At 40.7% G+C, this 25,033-nt stretch overlaps 1 protein-coding gene across 5 annotated transcripts in view; it reads left to right on the top strand.

The window, feature by feature from the left end:
- The window catches only part of CRACDL (CRACD like), a 65,810-nt gene that overhangs the window by 34,445 nt on the left and 6,332 nt on the right, over positions 1 to 25,033 (top strand). For 4 of the 5 annotated variants that reach the window (XM_077343474.1, XM_077343476.1, XM_077343473.1 and 1 more), the window contains exons 4-9: positions 2,683 to 2,818; positions 4,466 to 4,627; positions 5,808 to 5,876; positions 9,959 to 10,186; positions 13,700 to 15,290; positions 24,035 to 24,228. In XM_077343474.1, coding sequence (XP_077199589.1) covers positions 2,683 to 2,818; positions 4,466 to 4,627; positions 5,808 to 5,876; positions 9,959 to 10,186; positions 13,700 to 15,290; positions 24,035 to 24,228 — 2,380 coding nt within the window. The remainder of the gene's footprint in view (positions 1 to 2,682; positions 2,819 to 4,465; positions 4,628 to 5,807; positions 5,877 to 9,958; positions 10,187 to 13,699; positions 15,291 to 24,034; positions 24,229 to 25,033) is intronic. The other variant, XM_077343478.1, reaches the window with a different exon arrangement.

Here is a 25,033-nt window from a genome sequence, read left to right as displayed (position 1 = left end):
TATCAGCAATTCTCAACATATGTTTGAAGAGTTGGATCCAGCCAGTTTATCCACTGTTGAATAATGGAGGAAAGTATCCCCTTTGACCACCAAAAAAGGCCATGTTTTGGCTTTTGGGACCCATCCAGACAAAAGCCCCATGGATTAGGGGCTTAGGAAATTGACTATGGATAAAAAAAGCTGGCTGAATCAAACCCCAACCTTAGTTATCATTTCCCATCAGAATGCTTTATTGTGCAACATAAATATAAATGTACATGAAGTTGTTGTCATTGCTTGTTTATAGGTTCACTTTACACAATTCAGTAGAATCATAGAGTTGGAAGGGGCCATACAGGCCATCTAGTCCAACCCCCTGCTCAACGAAAGATCAGCCCAAATCATCAAAAAGCATCCAAGAAAAGTGTGTATCCAACCTATGCTTGAAGACTGCCAGTGAGGGGGAGTTCACCACCTCCTTAGGCAGCCTATTCCACTGCTGAACTACTCTGACTGTGAACATTTTTTCCTGATATTTAGCCTACTTGTAGTTTAAACCCATTACTGCGCATCCTTTCCTCTGCAGCCAATGGGAACAGCATCCTGCCCTCCTCCAAGTGACAACCTTTCAAATACTTAAAGAGGGCTATCATGTCCCCTCTCAACCTCCTTTTCTCCAGGCTGAACATTCCCAAGTCCCTCAACCTATCTTCATAGGGCTTGGTCCCTTGGCCCCAGATCATCCTCATCATTCTCCTCTGTACCTTTTCAATTTTATCTACGTCCTTCTTGAAGTGAGGCCTCCAGAACTGTACAGAGTACTCCAGGTGTGGTCTGACCAGTGCCGTATACAATGGGACTATGACATCTTGTGATTTTGATGTGATGCCTCTGTTGATACAGCCCAAAATGGCATTTGCCTTTTTTACCGCTGCATCACACTGCCTGCTCATGTTTAGTTTACAATCCACAAATACTCCAAGGTCTTGTTCACACACACTGTTACCTAGAAGCGTATCCCCCATCCAGTAGGCATGCTTTTCATTTTTCTGACCCAGATGCAGAACTTTACACTTATCTTTATTAAATTGCATCTTGTTCTCATTTGCCCATTTTACCATTGTTTTCAGATCTCGTTGAACTCTGTCTCTATCTTCTGGAGTATTTGCCAGTCCTCCCAATTTGGTGTCATCTGCAAACTTAATGAGTAGTCCCTCCACCCCCTCATCTAGATCATTAATAAATATGTTAAAAAGTACCGGACCGAGCTCTGAGGTACCCTACTACTCACCTCCCTCCACTCTGATGAAACACCATTGACAACAACTCTTTGAGTGCGGTTCTCTAACCTATCCATCTAACTATCTGAAAATCCAGATTGCAGTCCTTCAACTTATCCACCAGAACATCATGGGGAACCTTATCAAAAGCTTTACTAAAATCCAAGTAAACGACATCAACCGAATTTCCATGATCCAGCAAACTCAACTGAATTTCCATGCTCCAGCAAACGAATCCAGCAAATGAATTCATGTCTTAACCAGTTGCTTTCTATACTGGCTCCAATGTTTCAATTAAATTTGAATAGCTGAAAGTAATAATAAAATTATGAAAAATTGGGGAGAGGTTGAGCTAGGATTAGAGCTTAGCTTTTTGTTTTGTAGATAGCAGTGAAGGTTAGAACTCCCTGGAGAAGAGCCTAATGCTGGGAGCGATCGAGGGCAAAAGAAGAAAGGGACAACAGAGAATGAGGTGGCTGGATGGAGTCACTGAAGCAGTAGGTGCAAACTTAAATGGACTCTGGGGAATGGTAGAGGACTGGAAGGCCAGGAGGATCATTGTCCACAAGGTCACGATGGGTTGGACACGACTTCACACCTAACAACAACAACAACAATACAAAACTGTGAAAAAATGAAAAAATGAGTCCAGTTCCCAATATTTGGGGCTGGGTCTTGCAGCCAAAGGAAATTTGTCAAGCCTGCATTAGTACTTTCACATAAGACATATATATTCTGAGAGAAGACACTTTCTCCCTACAATAGATTGAGGAAAGACACTTTACTCCCTTCCCCACCCCAAATGGACTAATCATTAGGAAAGTCATGTGAGGAGTTCCCAGAAGGAGTAGGAAGCAAAATTAGAGTTCCCAAGAGCAGACTTGGCTGTGGGGAGGAATACTGTAGATTTCTGTGGGAAGAAGTGATGGTGGAACCTTTATGGAAAGACAAAGTCCTGTGGCTTTTGGCTTCAGGCAGGAGAAGGCTTCGCTGTTCAATAGACCTGGGAACTTTTTGTCTCTATCAAGATGTTGTACAAAGTTACTTCAGAGCAACTGTATTTCCCAGGATCCCTCACAATGTTGCAAAATATGCTGGGTTGCAAGTCTCCATTTGCACAAGTTTCATGGATAGATGCCATGACTAAGTCCCAGCTTCCTCTCTGGCATTTTCTGTGGTATCACAAAAGAACCTGTGTTATCCCTTGGATTGTTCACTGAGTTTTCATCCCTCATCCATTTAGCATTGGCAGGTGAATGTTCTCCTTTAAAATATGGAGTCCCAGGTAACTGTGTGGAATAGCCAGGAAATAAATTTATCCTTCAGTGCTCTCAATAATTTCAAAATTGTGGAAAAATCTAAATTTTCAGTAAGGTTAAAAATGAAGCACATGTAATTATATTAGCTTTCTCTATTCTTGTAGGATACACAACAGGATTATGGGAAGCAGAGCACTATCCCATGACAGCATTTTCATTCCCGAGGCTGCACAAGATCCTGCAAGGCCAGTTCGAGTATTTTCTCAGGAAAACGTTTCTGGTCGGATTAGGGCTTTGCAGGTGCGAATCTACAAACATATACAATGCATTTTTACTGCCAACTTTGACAAAGTTGTTCCTTTTTCCTAGCTGAGAGTAGCATGCAAGCAGCATCAATGCACAGAACATTAAACAGTTATCAGAATAATTTCCCAATAAGTCTTCTTTCAAGTTAATGCTATGAATTATTTGGTCAACCAAAGAACTGGAATACCAGGGTCTTTCTGTTAATTTAAACTTAATCTTACTGAGCAGTCCTGTATGTATAGTGTGAGAGTTCTCTAAATTATTAGCAAAGAGTAAAAGTCCAGTAACTCTTATAGACTAAGAGTTAAAGTCTAAAAGTTAGTCCTGAAGGTACTACTGAGTCATTATTGCAATTGGAATGAACACTGTGCACAGAAACAGTAGTCAGGGTTAATGCTGTAGGGTACAACATATTCTGGTTGGATGATGTGGGTTTCAGGTACATACCCACCACAATTCACTCTTTACTCCCACCTCTGCCTAAAATAGAAACTTAAAGACAGTGTTGGAAAATGGAAACTGAGGGCATTTCCGCACCTCATTAAAAATATGCCAGCTGAATGGCATAGCGCTAAATATTATTGTGCCTCCTGGCCACTCTGCACCTTTTTGCAGTCTCGCTCCAGTCTGATACCTTTTCGCGCTTCTTACCCTTCACTAGTGTGGCTGGAAATGGCGGAAGAGAGCAACACAGTTTATACGTGAACCTCTTCCACCTGTCAATCAATCCAGGCATCCAATCCCCTTTCTCTATGTTTTAAAGGTCCCGTGATGCCCACTATTTAAAAAAAAAATACTTCTCCATTTAAATGCCTATGCATAGTGCTTTTTGAATGCCCCCCCTTATGGAATCACAAGTTTTGTTACTTTTAAAAATTAATCTCGTTCCTAATTTGGGGGGAGGACATTAAAGAGGCATGCTTTGTGTTACAACTTTGGGAGAGAATTATTTCTGGCATCACCTGCACACTTGTCCGACTGTTCGTTGCTCCAGGCTGTTCTTAATTTTTAAAAAGCACTTCCCATCCCCCAGAAGAAGGGAGAGGGAGGTGGGTGCGAGGGTGGGACATTGGAGCAGAGATAGAGCTTCTTTGCCTCCACCCACTTCTTTGGCTGGTGGCCTGCTGTCCCTAAGCTAGTGCTAAATAGGTTGGGGAATCCACTTTATGTGATTCCCCAACTAGTGCTTTGAAATGGAGGATGTAGCTGGTCGGTTACTGCTCAGACGCTGGACGTTAGCAATGTCATGCAGAGTGCCTAGAATATAGCATGTTCACAAGATAAGTGTGACGCTAAATTTATGGCATATGAAAAGGCCCTGAAAGAGGTATGCAGCTTTATAACTGCATAAGAAAAATTATCAGAAAATCAAAAGAAATTCAATTGAATTAGTTATTCTTCCAAGGTTAATAAACAATATAGACTCTGATTAGTTCATCCCTCGTTATTGACATAGCTGAGGGAAATGGGTCTACTGTTATTAAGGGAAGTGCTGAAGGACAGTATTTGCTGATACACACTGCATTTTTCCATGTTTGCATGTACCCGGAACAATTCATGGGAAGAAACAAATTCTGTATGACCCAATCATTTGATAACAGCAGAAGTGCATAAAAGGGTATTTGAAACATTTTGTTACAGTTGAAACTGCAACAGAATTGGAAATTGGGGCGCTCTTCTCCATTTGGAACTCCTTCAAGGCGAATGGATGATGCTGGAATGAGTTCAGAAGATGATGGGCTACCCAGAAGTCCACCAGAAATGTCTTTGCTACAGGAAATGCTAAATTCCAAAACAACTCAGGTAGGATAAATTGCAGTGTTAAGTACTGAAACATGCCATTTAAAAGTATTCTTGTGAAAGCAGAGCAGAAGGACTTAAGGTAGTCTATTGTGTTTAGTAGTTTAAATTAGTTTTTCCACTTTGTAGAAATAGCCAATCAAATAAGAGACAGAGATTAGTATTATAGAGATGGATAACCAAGAGTTTGCGGCCACATTCATCCATATGCCAGGGTTTGTGGGGGCAATGCTCCCCCTTGGCCTTGTTTTTAGCCTTGGTGTCATTTGGACAATTGGGCTGGTGTGTTCTGGGAGGTTATACTCTGAGAGAGAGGGGGAGACCCATTGATTTTATTATTTGACAGTTCTGTCAGGGCCTGAATCTCCACTGGCAGCATATCCTACCAGGCTGGGGCCAGGGCTAAAATAGCCAGGCACACTTCTTTTGGGCTAGGGACATATTGGTACTTGAACTTCTAGAACACATTTTTGAAGAATATTTTTCTGTAGGTTTATTGGTTCAACTAGATTATTCCAGAATATATAGTCAGCTAAGTAAGTATATATAGGCATTTGGAATGAGGTACTCTATCAGTGCCAGAAAAGAAGCAGAGCAGTTAGCAGAATGAAATAATGACAGATATTAACTTATTGGTACATTTCTGTGGATCAATTAAGAGCCTCTTGTGACGCAGAGTGGTAAGGCAGCAGACATGCAGTCTGAAAGCTTTGCCCATGAGGCTGGGAGTTCGATCCCATCAGCCGGCTCAAGGTTGACTCAGCCTTCCATCCTTCCGAGGTCGGTAAAATGAGTACTCAGCTTGCTGGGGAGTAAACGGTAATGACTGGGGAAGGCACTGGCAAACCACCCCGTATTGAGTCTGCCATGAAAACGCTAGAGGGCATTACCCCAAGGGTCAGACATGACCCAGTGCTTGCACAAGGGATACCTTTACCTTACATTTCTGCAGCATAAGAAACATACGATAATATAATATTGTTTTAAATCAATATTCTTATGTGGAACCTCCCCCCGCCCCATTTTCAAGATCCCTACTAATTCTTAGAGCTTTGTAAATGTTCTCCGCTTGTACCTTACATTTTCTGTATCCTGGTGTACTTTGAATAGCATGTAACTTCTGTGTGTAACTCATCTCATTTTGTCATCTATCACTGAATCTTTTCCTCATTCGACCCTACAGTTTTCTGACTCTCACAAGCATCTTAGCTCTTTGAGTTTAGCTGGAACAGGCAGTGAAGAAGAAGAACAGGTAACTTTAATAATATATTATTTGTATATGAAGGGGCAGAAAAACAATACATAATGGCAACAATCCAGGTCACATGTGAGGCATATCTGCATAAAGCTGTACACAAGGGAGGGGAATGAACTGCTGTCTTCTGTGCGGTATTAACAAAAGGCTTAAACTAGGGGCTTAAACAATTGCACTATAAATACTAGAAGAATACATTTACCATAGTTGCCCTGCTTTGAGATTTCAAATGCCATCAGACAGAGGCAAAATGGAGACTGACTTGATCAGATAGCTTTTCAGCAAGGGAAGTCTACTGGATTCTACTAGTAACACTGGGCTCCTGTTTTGGATTCCTGTGCATCCTCTCCCAATTTTTGTTGCTGAGAACTTGCGTGTGACCAGGCCCAACTCTTGTCCCATAATCCTTGAGAGGTATGGATCAACCACAGTTTTCCATGCTGTGTGACAACATCCAGATTAATGTTGTAGTACACTATTTATGAGGCTGCCTTTGAAGCCTCATACTTTGGTTGGTTGAAGCCTCAACTTTGGTTGGTCGCAAAATGCCAAATTTGTGTAACTCCATAGTTTTGACAGAGCTACACCTCTGCTTATTCACTTGCAGGCCATATTCAGAATGTGAGCATCTGCATTTTAAAGCCCAAACTAATATGGGACCAGTTTTTCCCCTTCCTTCCTTCCTTTGCCTGCTATCTTTTACTTTTTCACGTATTAGATCCGCCACTGTAGCTGTTTTGCTGAATTTTACACATTTTTATTTCATGGGTAACTTAAGAAGCATTTATTGTGAGTCTGCTTTTGTTGCTTATGATAGTTTGGGGGGGAGGTTCTTTTTTTTGTTTGTTTTTTTGTTTCTTTTTTGCACTCTTTTGAATGTTTGGGTTTTTTTGTTTTTGGAAGCTCCCTTGAGGGCCATTTAGCTGGACATAAGTTTTGTTGGACATAGGTTTTTAGAATAAACAATCCCACTGTGTTGGGGAACAACAGTCCCCTTATTCCTCTCTAACTGCCTGACCGCTGTTCCCTAGATGATCTAACCCACAGTGCTCTGCTGTTTATGACAAGTGGTCTTGAGAGACTTGGTTCTGAATTTAGTCAGCCTCTCAATCAGCCCAGCATGAGCTAAAATAATTTTTGAAATAATGTCTTCCTGCCCCATCTTTGAGTAGAGTGCATAGATGCCTTTCTTTAATCAGCAGCACATACAGCCAGAAGACTGAAGAGTACTTTTAGTAGCCCCTGTAAGATTACATTTACGTAGATAGTTTCCACTGGAAAAGAACGAAAGATGGTTAGCAGGTGGGAGAGGGAGAGTGCAGCAATGTAAAGAGCATGGGAGATAATGGAACTACTTAGCTCTTAAAAGTGAACGTTTCTTTGGCAAACTGAATGTACTTTCAAATCTAGGCCAGGGTTAATGCCTACTGATTTTGGCATCACTTTCTCCTGGAATGCAGAGTGCAAGCCATTAAACTCCTGTACTTGGATCTGAGACCTGCCTTGGCCATGGATAAGTGAGCAGACCATTTTCCTCAGTTTCCAAATGTGGGTGGTTAGACAGGATAGCCCTGTTGGTCTGCAGCAGAACAGTGAGATTTAAATCCGGTAGTTCCTTAGAGACTAACAAAATTTTCAGGATATAAACTTTTGAGAATCAAAGTTCCCTTTGTAAGTGGAGATAATTAGTGATGAGCTTCAGCAAAGTACGCCTGTAGATAATTTTAAACACCCATTGTCTTACATGTCTTAAGCAATGTCACTGAAAAAAATCCATCCATAGACAGAATTCTGTGTTCCTTCACATTGCCTTAGATGTACTATGGTGCTTTTCAATGAAGACTGTTTACACATTCAGTTAAGAGCCTGCTTGATGTCATGCTGAGTGTTGCATGTACATGTGAACAAAACATGTAGGACAGAGCTGTTCTACTGAGAATTAAGTCCTCCACAAAACAGTTGGCCCTCTGGAGGCCTGGTCTAATGGTTCCTTTTGACTACTGCTTCCAAATTTCCTAGTACCATGCAGGCTGCAACAAAGGATTGTATGCGGCATTGTCTAGTAGTGTTTCTTTGTTTTACTTTTATTATTATAGAACTTTTGAATTTAAGTTTTTATTGTGCAAATCTTTAGGTCTCTTGTAGAAGAAAAGAGGTTTAGAAATATTTTAAATAAATAATATGTGGCAAGAATACATATACATAAGATTCTATTGGGACTATATACAGATCTCTTCGAAGTAACATTTTAAGGGATTTATTCTTCAAATTCATTTTTTAAAATTGCAATGTACATGTGTATGGGGACTAAGAATTGCATATCAAATTCAAACACAAGCATCCTTTCTTAAAATTTGGGAGCAAACCAGAAAATTAAATCTCTTGTAGAAAGGTACAAAATTTGGAAGTACTCAAAATGCATGTTTGTCAGATTCAAGTGGGTAGTCATGTTAGTCTGAAGCATCAGAAAAAAATTAGAGTCCAGGGGCACCTTTAAGACCCACAAAGCTTTATTCAAGGTCTGAGCCCCTGGACTCTAAATTTATATACTTGCTAATGTAAGGTGCTGATATTTTAGACTGTAGACATTGAGTTAAAGGAGAACATTTGGTTAAGTTCTTCCAGTTCTACATCCCAATGAGAGTTATACTCTTCTGATCCCAGAGGATGCTCTCGTTAGACTCTTAGCTATATATGAGAATGAGATACACACCAAACCAGCCATTGTTAATCGACTTGCTGTCACTCTGATTGCAAGGACCTTGACTTCTTAGGAAAGGAGGGATAAAAATATAATAAATATATAAAACATAATATGTTTCAAGGAGAAGAGACTGCAGTATATCAGTCCAAGGAGCATACAGGTAAAGAAGTGTGAAGCTTCGGTAGGGAGGATATTATTTGCTGTATTTTGCAAATAAGAGAAGCTTTGATTTATAATACTTGTGTGTGTGTATGTACACACCCACACAATTATTATTAATTCCTTTCAAAGTGGCTCCTCATTTATTTTCCTAAGTACTTTCTCTTTGTAAGACAGAATAGGGAAATCAAATAGGGATGCAGTGCAATGTTCCCTCTCATTCCCCCCCCTGCTGAGCAGAGCATATGGCATCCTGGGCGGAATATAATTTCTGTAATCTTAAAATGGGCAGTGGGCAGTGCTACACCCTGCAAGGCTTCCAGACTGCAGCTGAGTGGGGCTTCCTGTGCCAATGAGCAGCCGCTCAAGCACACAGCTTGTAGGGGACACTGATGTAGTGACAAGGGTGACATCCCTTCACTAGCACAAACCTAATAGAAAACTAGCTGATCTTTGTGTGGATAACAAAAATGGGAAAGGCCATCCACAGGCAAGGCAGAGAAGATTTTCGGACATGCAGAAAAATACGGTTTTGTAAAGTAACCAGAAGACAAGGAAGCACTTAGCAATGGATTGGTACTGGTAAAATACACTCCAAAAGAGTACTGAGGTATCTGAGTGTCTGATAAAGGAAGTCGGGGAGAGATGAGCATGCTCAAGCCCTGAGAGGAGGATAATTTGAGATGCAAGATGGAATTTCAGGTCTCCCAATCCCCATAATCACTTGCTAGAGTCCAAATGTACTTCATCATTTATGTGTGATGTATGTATAGAGGGGGGTCATGTTTTAGTTTATTAAATGAATATATCCTGTGATATTTCTCAGCTTTGTGTTTTACTGCCCTAACATGATACTAGATTTATTTTTTTTCTAAATGTTGATCTCCGTATCATAAGGAAATGAGAATTTCAAAAGGTTTTGGTGCAAGTATCTATCAGGCCACCTCTGCAGAGAACCGGAAATATCTGCATGTGTTGGTTTCCTAATCTGAGTACATGGGGCTAGAGGAGCCCACCTACAAGTACATCTGAACATAAGTTTTAAAGTAGATAACTTTCTCCAAGAGAGAGACTAATGACTGAATGAGGAAAAACTATGCGTGAGATAAGTAGCTGCAGCTGCTTTCTGTTGCTGATCTGTTTAAAAATGCTCTTGAACCATCAAAGACTGTGACTCTTTTATGTGACATTTTTCCCCGTGGGGTTTCTTGTTTAGGTCACATCAGGTCCTTGGAGAATCTGTTCTGCAGAAAGCCAGTTATTCCTCAAGAAGTCGAGTAGGAAAATTATAACTGTGCCAATCTCTGATGACAGCCTCTCACCTCCTGCAGATTTTAATACTCCTCCTGAGTTCACCACTGTCTTGGACAATTCAGCTGCTAAGCATAAGCTTTTAATAAAACCACGGAACCAGAGATCCAGCAGAATGAGAAGACCACCTTCGGTAACTAAACAAAAAAGAAAAACAAGACAAAACACCCATTGTCTTCTGTCCTCTTATTTATCAGTACTGATATGTTATTGCTTTCTTCTCTTGTTTGATGAGAACTGCATGCATTTCCCCCCCAGAGAGCAAAATATCCCTGTAAAGTAAAATATTTCCATGCTAATACAATGGGAAGGAGAGCCAGTGAAGCTGAAGTTGTATCTGAATTTGCTACTTCCAGTTTGTTCCTAATGATAGCCTGCAGCTTATTCTATAATTCTAAGTGCTAGGAAGCTAGAGGAGAGTAAAAAGTAAGAAAATACAACTGGAACAAGAGAATTTGTGCAATGGTTATTTTCAGTGCAATTCTAAACAGTTATGTTATTCTAAGCCCACTGACCTCAGTGGACTTAGAAAGTGTCAAATTGCTTAGGATTGCACTGTTAGCTTAGTTTTTTTCTTTTTTTTTTTTGAACCTGCCAGTTTCTTTGGCCTTAGTACTGGTAACAATAATTCTAAATAAGCATCTAAAAAAACCAGTGCAAAACATACCAAAATACAAAAAAAGAGAGAAATTTTATTTCACAATCAGCTGCTTTGCCCAACAAAAGCCAGGCAAAATTTATTAAAGATGCTCAGGCTTCACCCATTGTATTGGTTATCAGTTTGGACGAACACTTTTGTAACTTCATTACTTTTTCTCTTCCTGGCTCCATTGGTGTGCCAGAATAAACTAATTTTATAATTTTAAAAAACCTGGAACTGTTCACAGTTAAAATAAACAAATGGTTTGGATGATAGAAAGAGGCTCTAGGGTATGTGTAATGTTTAGTCCTTTTTCCTAACCCTCTTTGGCTGTTAATGTTTTGCCTGTTAATGTTTTCAGGGCTAGTAGCAATTCCAGGAGAAAACAACAGATGAATGTTATCTGTTCTAAGAGGAAGAAGCCTTTCTTTGTATGGCCCAAGATCTACTTGATGCTTGCAGAGATAAGTGGAGAGAAGGATGACATTCAGTCCTTCTTCCCAGTCCTCTAGATCACCTGTCCCCAACCCCCGGTCCGGGGACCGGGACCGGTCCATTAATCAGTCAGTACCAGGCCGTGGCTCCTCCTCATCCTCCTCCCTGGCTGCCTTGGGAGCTTACCTTTGGTGCTCTCCGGCGGCCGCCATGGCTGGGGCTCCCCCTTGGCATGACACTACGTAGCTGCTGCTGGAAGCACCCCCCAGTGGGCGGCGGGAAGTCAGGGGCGCCGGCAGAAAAGCAAGTGGAGCAGGTGGCGCCATCCCTCAGCAAAAGACTACCCCCCCCGGGACTCAGTAAAATTGTCAAGCGTTGACCAGTCCCCGGTGATAAAAAGGTTGGGGACCACTGCTCTAGATGTCCTGGTTGACGCTATTTCCTTCTGATGCTTACATTTATTCAGTCACTCTGAGAGTAAAGGCAGACGTACATTTCTAGTGTGGAGAAAGTGTTTTGAACACAGTGTATGCCCTGAAAATAAACGCTTCCAAATGTAGCATATGAGTGTTCAGATCTCATCACTCATTATTTAGCCTGCAGTCTCTGTTGCCACCCTCAGACTATTGAAGTCATACATTATTACTGCAGTCTTCCTTGTTGATCTGCACCCCAAAATGGTCACCACAATTTTAAGGCTCATTATACATTTTGCTTGCTGTCAGGAAATGGCTGCAGTGTGGATCTTCCCAATACACGATAATGTGAGATGTCCCAGACCATATGGGAAATGCTAACAGTATGTCTCCTCTCTGTCCTTGTATTGACTTAGTTTCTGGGAGGGGCTGAGTGTGATATGGCTTTGCACTTCTGAGAAACTATCTTAACAATGGAAGAAAGATTCTATGGATAAAGGTGTTCATTGTTTAATTTATAAGAATGTGGGTTTTTTTTTGCAACTGTGACACAATGCAAGGCTACTTTTGGGGGGAGTATTCTGTTAGTAGATTTTTACATTAAAATTTTACTATCCATTATTCTACTAGGTTTTGGGCAGGGCATTAAATAAATAAACAAACAAGCCACTAAGTCCATAATGTTTTCAAGTACTAGGTGTTCTACATACTTTGATGTTCTTGCATTTATTTGTGTTTCAGTACCTCTGTATCTTTCCACCTTTTAAAAGTCTTTTAAAAATGTATTGGCTTAGGTTACATTATTAGATTTTATGACCTATTCTGGCTTGCAAAAAAAGTAACTGTCCACAAGTTAAGACCAAAGCCACCATATTCACTGGCTAGATGGATGAGCATGAAAGAAAGGGTATTTTCTATACTGTTTCATAAATTTTTAAGCTGTCTCTGTACAGCAACTCATATGACGTTATGCTTGTATGTGCCAGGGGAAAATGTTTTCTTCTTACAGGTATTTTAGATACCATTGTCTTGTTGAGTTTTATTTGTTTAAAACATTTATTATCTGCCTTTCTTCCTTTTGAAGCTTAAGGTGGCTCACATTTGTAATAAATAAAATGCACAAAACGGAGTATATAAAATACATAAACCAAAAAATCACAGCTTAGGACTGCTTTCATAAAAAACAATCTTTAGCTGCCTCATGAATATGGAAAGAGAAGGGCAGTTATTCCATAATTGTGGGATTATAGTAGCTGCTTCATCAGATTGTTTTTCTTTTATCTCATTTTTCTTTTATCTCATTTATCTCATATACTGTTCTTGGTTTTATCTGGTGCTGTTTTTAATTGTTTTATCGCATATTCTTGTTTTTGCTGCTGTTTTTATTGTCTTGTCTTTTTGTTTTACTGCCTCACAGATATTTAGTGGAAAGATGGGATATAAATAAAATAAATGGCCCCCACAAAAAAAATGGACCTCAATAGAATGCAAATATTTGATTTTTTAAATGTTTAATTTGCTTGCAGAACAGATGGAATTGATATAGCTAGATAAATAAAAGCATTACAGGAGGGTGTTTAATAAACAGATTGCTGTAAAATAATCCAGTGCAGTTTCCCAGTCCTAGAGTCATATTTATGCAACAAGTTTTCTGAGACTGCATCATAAATATCTCACAAGTGAATGAATGATTTATGAGCTTTCAGAGAGCATTGCTATCACTTGAAAGAGGAAAAAAGATGTCAAACAAAACATTTCAGGTTGCAACATCTTCTGAGATTATAGGCTGAAATAGCTCGTTTGCCCCTCCTCTTTAAGTGAGGAGAGAAATGAAAGAGACATTATGAAGAAATATGACATGTTGATTCATAATTTCCCTCTCTGTCATGTTTATCAGGCTTACCATCTCTATTCAATTGATGCAGAACAAGGTTTCTAGGCAATCCTGTTTCCTTTTTTCTAACACATAATACTTTCTAAGTAGTAAGAAATGTGTGTATTATATGTTTTGAAGACTACTTCCTTTTGAAGATAACTTCCTTTTCTGGGGAAGGATACACATCTGGTAATTGTACCATCTGAGCTGAGAGCAAAGTAAATAAATAATGCTTTGATGCAAAGTGTTTTTAAAAATATTATTATTTGCTTCTTGCAGAAAAGCCTGTCAGGGTCTCAAAATGACTTGAGCTCTACCCCTGAAGAAGATGAATGTGAGAGGAGAGAGGCACTGGCTGAAATGACCTATGAAGGTGTCGGTTCCAGCTGTCAGACCCTGACAGAAAGCACAGCTTCATCAAGTAATGCAATGCAGTCCCAGCAACTTGAACTGTCAAAAGACCTACAGCCTAGCTTGAGTCACCAAGATGAAAAGTCTTCCGTGCTGCATTCCACTTCTCTGTTGGACTTGCCTCCATTTGAAAATAATTCTGAAGGCTGCCAGGCAGAGCAAGAATTATCACACAATGTACTACCGTTGCCCTCTTCTGAACAGAAAGAAAATATAACCACTCCAGAACTAGAAACACAAAGGTTCAAAGAATATTATGAAACCCAAAATATATATTCTAGGAATTTAAGCAGTAGTTTAAACCAGGAAAGTCAACAGATTTCTGATGGGCCTTCCAAGAACAGCATATCATCTGATAAGAATATCTCAGCTAAAAATGGTGTTCTCCCTATATTAGATGGAACAAGAGAAGATACACAGAAGGATGCTTCAGCACTTATGGAAGACCCTTCTCTTTCATTGGCTAACTCTATTAGTCTTTTACTAAAAAGTGATTTCCAGTGTATAGATGTAATCAGTCCTGAGAACAGTAGTTATTCCCTATCTTCATGTACAGCTGCTACATCACAGAAAGGCACACCTTCCTGGACTCCAGACAAAATTAAACTTGCACAAGAGCTCCCTGCATCCAATAAGGAAAACAACCTTCCAGTAGCACCTGGTGTATTGAACTGGGGTGGGAAAACTGAGAAAGAAGCTAGTGAGCTTGGTGCCTTGAAAAAATTTTCTGTGTCATCATCTCGTGAGAGGCTAAGGACTGGCAGTTTGAGCATGAAAGAAAATTCAGAATGTGAAAATCCAGGAAACACGCAAATAGTGCAGACTAAAAATAAAAGCTTCTCAAAAAGTGAAAAGCTGAAGGACGGAAGCTCTTCTCTAGAGGAAAAAAGCAGCACAAGCAAACAGGCACCTTCTCTGCAGTCTGAACTGGACAGCACAGGTAAGGGATTAGGTCTGATGGAACCTGAGTCCCCGTCCCAGGCCATAAATCCAGCATCAATGCCAAGCCTTTCTGGCAGTGGCTTGCCACAGCAGCCAACTCCCAGCCAGTCTGGCTGGGAAGATAAAAATCCATTTCAAGTCAAACTGAGATCGACCTCGTTATCACTGAGACCCAGAGACAGTTCCTCACAGGAATCAAAGGAGACAAAAAGACACAGTGCAGAGTTTCACTTAGAAAAAGAAGAGCTGCCCTCCCCTTTGCTGAAAAGTGAAAAGGCAGAAGTGAGAAAAATAACAGATGTAAATAGTGGTGACAATTTTAATGAAACCTGTAAATCTAAAACAAAATCCCCCGAACAGTCCAGCACAAAACCTCCATTGCCAAGGAAACCTGTCTTGCAACAAGTTAGCAAGAACACAGCCTTGGAGAAACAGGAAAAGGTGATCAAATGCCCTGAACCAAACCATGAAGGGGAGAAAGATTTGGAGAAGAAATCTGGTCCCTCTGAAGTGCCTGGTAAGACTCCTAATATTTTTATACATTAAAATGACTTTTGAAACATACATCCCATTGTGTGGGGGTGGGGAGGATACAGTTCTTTAGGAATCTACAAAGTTCAGTAACTTCTGTCTCATTTAGTATCACAGGCATTACTGGTTTATCTCAATGTCCCAGTAAAAACAGAGAACCAAGGCAAAAATTCCATGTATGGTTGTCAGGGCTTCTGAAGATCCTGGTCCCTTCTGACTGCCTCTCCAAAAAGCTGTTCTGCATAACTAGGAACTCTGTAAACTGGTGTGCATGCAGAAGCATTTAGGTGGGATTCTGGGTCCCTTTATATCACTATGTCTGTAAATCAAAGGAACTGAATTTACATTTTACTTTACCCTGAATATTTTTTGGTGCTCTTCCTATAAGAGCCAAGGTCAAGAAACCACACAATATTCAATGAACAGGAGAAGTCTGAGAGATTGATAATTAGTTAATATGACGAACAAACATACATATAATGGTACTAAAATATAAGTAAATGCTAGATCAGTGGTTTTCAACCTGGGCATCGGGACCCTTTTGGGGGTCAAACGACCCTTTCACAAGGGTCACAGCAAGGCAAGCAGCTTGGCCGGGGGCCGCAATCTACACAACAGCCTTGTGGGGTAGATCGAGATAGAGTGTTCATCTATCTGGAGCAGCGGAAAAGAGCGAGATCGGCATGTGGGACAAGAGGCAGAACTGAACTGAGAAACCCCAGAAAAAAACCCAGGGCCATTTCGCACGGCTTCAAAGTAGCAGAATGGTTGCTATTTGGAAACGCTACTAATTTGCCATAACCCACGACGTCGTAGACAATCTGCAACAATCCTGAAACCGACCCGCAAAAAGCGCTTCGTTGTGGCGCTTTCAGGGGAATCCAGAAAAGTGGATTCACCCTCCGGATAGCGATACACTCCTGCAACCAATCTGCAACAGTAGCGCTAAAGACCTGTGCGTTACCATTGTTGCTGGTTCTTCAAAGTCCCTCCCCCTGGCTCTCTCCTCCAAACTTCCGGCGAAGCGATCGCCATTTTTTTTTCTCCGAGCGAGCGGGGATAAACGCACCGGCGAGCCTCTTTCTGTTTAGAGGCTTCCCTGGCTTCAGTCCTTCACCTTTAGTCACTAAGCACAAACCACTGAAAAGCCCGTTTGCTGAAATAAAGTCCCTTTATTTTTTACAAATAAATTCAGCCGAAAATCGGGCCCGTGAGAGGGGGGGGGGATTTTTTTTTTATCACTCGAGGCAGCGTGCCAACGATCATACAATCAAACGACAGCTCACATTAGGCAGCTGGATGGGTCTCTCCGTAGCAACGAATCTACCTAGATTCATTGCTATGGGTCGTTTTTTTTTTAAAAAAACCTTTCTTAAAGGGAAAGGGGCTGTTTGGGAGCATGCTAACGGCTGCCCATTGGCTGCTTGACGGCCAGGGGCGGGACGAGCTTGGCAATAGCGCTTCCTTTCTAGCGATTTCTGCCGAGACCGGAAGCCTGTGGGAAACGCTAAAAAACGCAACTGATTCCACTACAAAGGCAGGTATGCATAACGACGAATTCCACTATTTTAAATGGCGATTTTTCATTCCGCAAACAATTTGCAACAAAGATCCCTGTGCGAAAAGGCCCCCAATGTATATACAATCATGAATAATGGATTTTCACACCACTGATCAGTTTCGGTTCAATTTCTGTGAAAGAACACTTGCGTAATTTTATGGTTGGAGGTCATCACAACATGAGGAACTGTATTAAAGTGTCACGGCATTAGGAAGGTTGAGAACACTATGCTTGATTAACATATGAAGAAAGTATCTGGAAAGGTTTCTTCTGCTTTCAAGGCAGTGACTTCCTGCACTGACCAAAAATATCATTTAATTGTGAAGAGCCTATCAATTGTTCTTTTGGGGTATCTTTCTGTGTTATAACTTTAGTGTGTGTGTTGTGTAATGCTGCTGCAAATTATTCCTGTGAGAACATGGAACACCTGTGTTCACTGCAGTGTCTGATATGGATATAAACGAAATCACAGCCAGCACCTAGCTCACTCCCTGAGATACCATCTAGCCCTCTCCACCCAGAAGATTCCTTCCTGCAGTGCCCACGCTGAAGCTTGAAGCTTGGCTAGAAGGGGGTGGAGGCAATTTTCTGCCCTGCCACATGGCCTCGCAGCTGCAAAATATCCTCAGGCAAGTCTGGGGCTGTCAATTATATTTAAAGGCTATTGGCTGCTGCTTCAAGTGGATTGTCCTTAAAAAGTGGGTTGCATCTCTCTTGCAGGAGATTCATGAGGTCAGGAAGGGGGAGGAGGAGGAGGAGGAAGAACAGGGTCAGTTGGGAAAGGAGGCTCCAGGAGACTCCGATGACTATTTCAACTCTGCCTAATGTGCAAAATGACCATGAAAAGTAGTCTGTTGATCAGAAATGTTATATGTGTATAAATATTTAATATGGAAAAATAAAATATAAGTTTGTTCAGTGTTGTTACTTTGCAGCTGGGTCTAGAAAAGTGCAGTAGCTCCAGAAATGTATCATGAACAGAATAGTCATACCAGCAGGTCACCATTAGCCACAATGTTTGTATTAAGCATATTTGGTGAGTATTAAAATTCCGTCAGCTCCCTCTATAGAGTACTGAAGCCCCAGTGGGTGCGCTGCCTCTTCTACAGCAACTAGTTAGTCCCAAGTAAGAATTGTGTAACAACCACTGAATTATGAAATGACATAGTGTGGAGAATGGCGTAACCTGTTATTCGTCCCCCATTGAAGAGAAAGGTGAGGTTATAAATTAAGTTAATTAATAACCTACCTGAAATGCAGCAGTCTCACTTAGGCTGACTGCCTATGGGAGTGCCTCTAAAGAATCTGACCTGATATACTAGGGTTGCAAAAGTCGCCACATGATGGGAAAAACCAGCAAGCAGATTTTACCACAGCCTTCAGGGCTTTTTTTGTTTTATAAGGCTATTGCTTGGTCCTTGGCAGCACAGGATTACTTGTAGATTCATTGTGTCTGTGGCAGCCCTAGTTATTGATGGTCTCAAAAAGATGTTCTGCTGAACTGCTTCAGGGAAGTTGGTGGTTGCATGGCCAAAGCTTGTTCAAGGACATCAGCATTGCTTTCTGCTTCTTAAAGCCCCCCCCCCTCCATTAAGTCATGGTTCTGAAATGAAGACCCCGTGTTTTTAAAGCTTTTCTCACATTGACTATGAGGAAGAAGCAGGTTGAAAAGTTTGTTGGCTTAAATCAAAATTGTGCAGGAATGACCAGGCAACAGTGCATTTCCTTCAATAATACAAGAAACATAGGATTGTCATATGGGCAGAAATCTAGTCCATTCCATTAAAATCAGGCCTTAGATTTCCCAGGATAGCTAATTTAAACTGCTGTTAATATTGACCACACTATTTTAGCATTCTGCTATATGTAAATCAAGACACAAAATTGGTTAGAGTTAATTCTTTAAACTATTTTTTACTTTTGGTGGAGGAATATACTGGGGGGAGGGTTGCATTACATTTGGACCAATTGTGCTAGTCACCACTCATTGCGATAGAAATGCTTGAGATTATGGGTTGGTTTCAGTACAAGGTTTAAAAATTAGCAGAGACAATAAAACCTTAGATATGTACATTTGATCCAGCCATCTCTCCCAGGAAGGATAGTCTTGTGTGCCAGCTGTGGCACCAAAGCAGGCTTCTCCTTGTGGAGCTCTCTGTTATGATTGCCCATCTGGCACCAGCCAGGTTATGAGTCTGTTCTGTGGTAGGTCCAGGTTCAGTCCTTGGGAATAATTGATCAGCATGGGTATGATGGGTGTTTTGTTCCATCCTGGAAAGTGTGTACAGTGGCTTTATTTCAGAGAGCAAAGGTGGAGGATAAACTGTTTTGGCAAATCTGGCTGTATTTTCATCTTGTTGATAGGTCTTTGATAAAATTTATTATAATTACCACTTGATGTTGTGTTGTTATGGATGCTTTAGGGTGATCCTGCATTGAACAAGGGGTTGACCTAGATGGCCTTTATGACCCCTTCCAACTCTTTGATTCTATTATATTGTTAGCTATCTTGAGTGCAAATAAATAAATGTTAATACAGCCATGCTTACAAATGGGGATTGTTTTTTTCTTCTGCTGCTGAGTGGGTTCTGCTTCCTCCTTTATGATTCCTCAAATGATAATCTTCTAAATTCAACACAGACTTTGTATTCTCACTTTGCATATGTCGGCTATCTGCTTGAAAACATTGCAAGTACCATGTATGTTTACTTGTTCAGTACCTTTTAAAGAAACCAATTTGTGTCATAAATTTGAAAAAGTATATGTGTATTGTCCCATGCTTAAATAATATTGATGCTGACTTACATTCAACTGAAGATTACAGTCAACTGAAAAAACACCTGTTTCCTCTTTTGTTCTGACACCTGGTTTTCAAATATTTGAAAGCATAGCTGTCTTTCTGCTAGTCTCAGAATATACAATGATCAGAATCTGGATCACAGCCAATTAAGTCAAATATTTTGGAATACCTTAAACTTATTTAGCAAAATGAAATAGTAACTGGAACATATTTATGGAGAAAAAATGGTAAATGATAATGAGGATGTTCTTTGAGCTTTCCTTTGGCTGTGTTGGAGCAATGTCATGTAATAAGTGTTAACTGATAATGAAACGTACTTAAAATAGTATACCAATAATCTAGATGAATACATTTGACCATCATAGTATTAATTTTACAGGCAACTTGATCCTAAATCCTTATCCATCCATCCATTGTTCCTCTTAATATTTATGAAACAGCCCTGGGGGTGGAGAGTGTCCTGGCTGTCCGAGTTGGAATAGGGCCAATCAGGGTGCAGCAAGCAAAGCTGGCCACACCCTGATTGGCCCTGCACCTACAGCTCCCTCCCTCCCTCCCTGGATGCTAGCCACTTTGCTCTCAGACGCTGCAGGAGCCAGCACCTGAAAGAGAGACACAGAGACACAGAGAACCCTGCCAAACCGCAAACCAGCCCTGCTTACCTGCTATGGCTCCTGCTGTGGGGGGGGGGAGATCTGTGCCTGACAGTGTCCTCTGGGTGCTAGCGCCCCTTGCATTTCTGGTTGCAATGGGTTTTCTTGCTAGTTTTCTTGCCAAGTACTCACCGTGTCAATTATCAATCAATTAATATTTATTTACGGTCATTCAGACCATAATTAAAACACATGTAATTAAAAACTAAGACAATTTAAAAAGAGAGAAAACAGTAACAGTACTATAAAACATTTTTTAAGGTTTGACAACATAGAAACTTTTAGATGTTGGATTCAATATTTAAAAAATGTCAATTATAGCAATTGACTACAATATGTGTGGCAAATATGATTATATCTTCATAGTAGACCCAATATGATTGTACCAATATTCACAGAATCATTATTGCTCTCAGATGGCCATCTAGCCTCAGCTTAAAAACTTCCAGAGAGCCTACGGTCTCCGAGGGAAGTGAGTTCCACTGAGGTACCACCCTAACAGTCAGGAAGCTCTTTCTAATGTTTAGCCAAAAACTCTTTTAATTTCGATTTTTTGCTTCTGGTCCGACTAAACAAATTAAAATTAAATCAAAAGTGTTTTCAGTTGAACATTAAGAAGAGCTTCCTAGCAGAAGATACCAGTGATTGAACTTGGAATCTCCTACATGCTATGTAGTTTATTAATTCCTCAGCCATACTACTACATTGAGCAATACTCCGTCGATCCATTCTATTGCACTGAGACACTGTTCAGTGTCAGTCATGGTACTGTCCCTTTCTCACAAATTTACTATTTTACCGATTACACTGTCTTTCTATTTGCCATGACTGCTATTCATAAAGTGAGGCAGGGAGTTTATTCAGTATTCTAAGTATTCGCAAATGTGGTTGGTCTTTGAGGTTTTTAGAATATGATCTTGTACAGTGGTTCACTGTTCTTTCCATTTTAAGGTTTACTCGGTGCCAGCTGGCAACCATTCTCTACCCAAAGTTACCTGTATTTCAGTGGTTTGTTGGCTTTTTAAATAAGGTTGAATAAAATTGTGTCTTTAAGAGATGGTTTACAATAGTATTCTTGTATTTTACATATAGAATTTCCATTGATGGGAGCTGTAAATGGAAAAAAGATGTCCATCTGGAATTGTAGCCCATGATGTTCTAAATGAATAAGCATTAACTTTTACTCATCGTAATTCAACAGGGTCCTACGCTGTGAATGTGCTAGGCCATTATTTGCAGAGTTTTCATTGATCCTTCATAATGATGATGTCATTATAAGGTGTTCATTCATAATAAATTCAGTGTATGCTGTTATTCACCTTTTCATATGTATCTGGTATTTGTGAAGTGTGTAATTTCACATATGCCATTGAACTTTCTTTTTTCTGAAGAGCACTATGAATCTCTTATTTATAATATTTTAAGAGGTGCTCAGAAGTAATGCGCTTCTATTACATAACCCTTGGGTGCTGAAACTGTTGATAAAGAATGGTATCCAAAATATAATTCAAAGATGAAGTTCCAGCTAAAAGGCCATTTCAATTAATCTTCATCTTTGCCCATTTTCTTCTTCCAAAGAAGTAATTTAATCATTGTTATCAACTAGAATATAAAAACACCAATAATAACAACAACATAGGCACAAAGCTGTGAACAACTGGCACTATAGCGACCAAAAATATATTTTTACCTTAGTGGGATTCAAGCCTTGTTTTATTAGTTGTGTGCCCATTGAGTTCACAGCTGTGCTTAGGGGAAAAGAAACTTTAAGGTACAGATGTTACACCTCTATGCAGTTATAAGATATTAGGAACCAAGGCATATTGTTGCAGGGAGTGGCCCTCAGTTTTCCAAGGGGATGCAGAGGGCTGCCAAGGGGAGAGGAAGACTTTAAAATGGTTTCTGTGTATTTGCTCTCTTCATGGATACAACTCACTTTGATTTAGTAATTCAAAGGTCATGCATAGAAACAGGTATAGTTTTGTGCAACTTTTCAAAAGACTTCTTCACTCATTCCAAAAAATGCTTGCTGTTCAAAATGCACTTTTAATGATATGGTAAAGCTTTGCTTATTTATTCAGGTGGGATGTGCAAAATTCTAGAGCCACAAGAGAAAATAAGCAGTCTTTCTATCAGCCTTTTCATGTGATCTAACCTCCTCTCTCCCTTTTTTTATCTGTCCTCTTATCTGTCTTGATATCCAAAGCATAAAATCACAAACACCCCACCCCCTGTTTTGGCAGCATAATAATAGTTTTCTGCTTTTCAATAGTATCCTGTATTCTCTGCTTCAGGCAAGATACCTCACCCTTTCCGATGAAAAGGCCTGCTGGAAATCCCAAAATACATTTGACCATTTATAGGTTTTATTTGTGGCCGAGACAAATAGACAGAACAATCAGGCTGTGTCAAATTATTCAGGGTTTCATCAGCCCTGGCTTACAAATTCCCTAGTGCTTTGCATTGCCAGAGTGAGTCACGAATGCTCACTAGACTGTAACATGACTGAGAAACCAAAATCATTCAAGGTGACCTAGCGTTAGGCAACTGAATTGAAAATAATAGGTTACAAGCAATTGCCTCCATTGCTTCTCAGAACTCAAGGCTTTGAGCAATCTTAGGCCCAAAGAGACATATGGTTATTTATTTATTGCATGGCAAAGTTACACATGGGGAGCATGTACAATAATATAAAATGTGTCAATTAATTAATTAATTAATTTTTATGCTGAGGTTTATTTGCTGCTTGCTCTCGGCATGCTGGCTTGCTGCAGCTTACATCATGATAAAATTACACTAATAGCCATAAAACCCCACAGTATAACCTCCAGAAAAAGTTGACAAAAACCATGGCAGTTGCCAAACAGACATCCTGACAGGCTCCAGCCTCTGTACTGCAGTTAGGAGGAAGATGATAGCAGAGGTGGACCTCCAGAAACATGAGGGGAGGTAGAAGGAGGGGGAACCCAATGATCTTCCAAGTCCTAGCCCCAGCCAAACGCCTGGTGGAAGAGCTCCATCTTGCAGACCCTACAGTGGGTAGGCAGACAGATTGGGCAATCCCCCTCAATACTAATATCTAATTTTTTAATCCACTCAAGTGCAGCTGGGGAGAGTACAAAAAACTACATCGCATCACTCTGAAAAGCACAATGCTCACATTCTTGTGACAAATAGAAAACAGTTTGGCAGGGGGGAAGCAAGATAGAGGGATTAAATGGCCTGAATCTGGGTGGAGGGGGGGAGTGAAAAGAGACGTTGAAGGCCAATTCACAATCCTGTGTAATTTTCATTTGGGGCTTAATATGGCCATAGTGTTGAACCTTCCTAGAAAGGTATTAGATAGCAGTTGTCTCCACTAGCAACTAACACATTTCCCATCCTGCTTACCTTGAACTTTGAACGAAAATACACAGTCAGCTCTTGGGCTTACCACAAGGACTAAGGTCATGTTAATACTGCTACTAATACGACTATTTAGTGTGCCATTATCAGGCCCTGCCCAATGATTTGAGGTTTGGGGTTCAGGGTCTTGGGTGTCTTGGTTACTTTCACTGTACACATCACCTAATGACAAAAATTTGACTGCTAGCCTGCTCTCTACGGCATTGTGTGTTCCTGGCGAATGCTTCTAAAGTGCAACAACAGTCTTTCTTTCTTTGTGTGTGTGTTGTGGGTTTTTAAAAAATAACTTCCCTGTCAAACTGTCTCCCCAGAGAAAAGCGTGCCTTCTCCTGTGAGTGTTGTGGATGCTGCAAGAGGAGTGGGAAGCCAGACAATACCAGCCTGGGTTTCTATAGCGAAGCAGAAGCAGAGAGTCATAGAAAAGGAGCTTAGCAGAGAAGAAAAACCCGTGACTTATTCTAAAACAGATTCAGAAAAGCCAAAAAAAGAGACGGAAAGAATGGAGGTAATAACACTTTATCCACGTTTGGTTTCTTCCTAGTGTTGCAATGGCTTTCCCCCCGGGATCTCTTGTTATCATTGTCCTGATACTGTGGATTTAGCTACAGAATGTGAAGAAGGTTAGGCTGAGTGATCGTTACTGGCTGAAGGTCACCCAATAGGGTTCTGAAGCATGGAAAAGTAGGTTTTTAAACCTAAGTCTGCAATATTGTGCAACAGCATGTTAACATGACCATGTATAGACTATTTACCTTTTGCTAAGATTAATGTACTCTGGCTGAAACGGCTATTTTTATGTCCTCTGACCATGCACAGAAGGATTTTAAAAAAGAACCACCTCCTATGTTTGGCCAAAGAGTCGTTTCCCCTAAAACCTGCTTCCCTCTTGGCCAAAAAAACATTTTTCCACCATGCCTCCCTTAACTTTTAAAGCTTCCAGACCACATTGCAATTGCATTTGCAAAATATATTGCAATTATTGGCTCTAGCTTCCACTAGAGGGCTTCTGCCATTGGTCTGTCTAGATCAGTGGTCTGCAACCTTTTTTAGGCTGCGGACCGGTGGGGGGAGGGTCATCTGGTCGCCACATATGCGCATGCGCAGCCGCAAATGTGCATGCATGGCCATTTCATGCATGCACGGCAGATCCGTGCATGTGCGATTGCACCATGCGTGGCGCTTTCGTGCATGCAAGAAACTGCCACGCATGCGCGTTTGCAGTCACGCATGGCGCAAACGCGCATGCACCAGCGGCCGCACTTCCCTCTCCCCCCCTCCTGCAAAAAGAAGCTTGCCGGGCCGCAAGCTAA

This window comes from Paroedura picta, chromosome 6 (genome assembly GCF_049243985.1).
Source record: "Paroedura picta isolate Pp20150507F chromosome 6, Ppicta_v3.0, whole genome shotgun sequence".
NCBI lineage: Eukaryota > Metazoa > Chordata > Lepidosauria > Squamata > Gekkonidae > Paroedura > Paroedura picta.
This window is presented reverse-complemented; position numbering and strand designations above follow the sequence as displayed.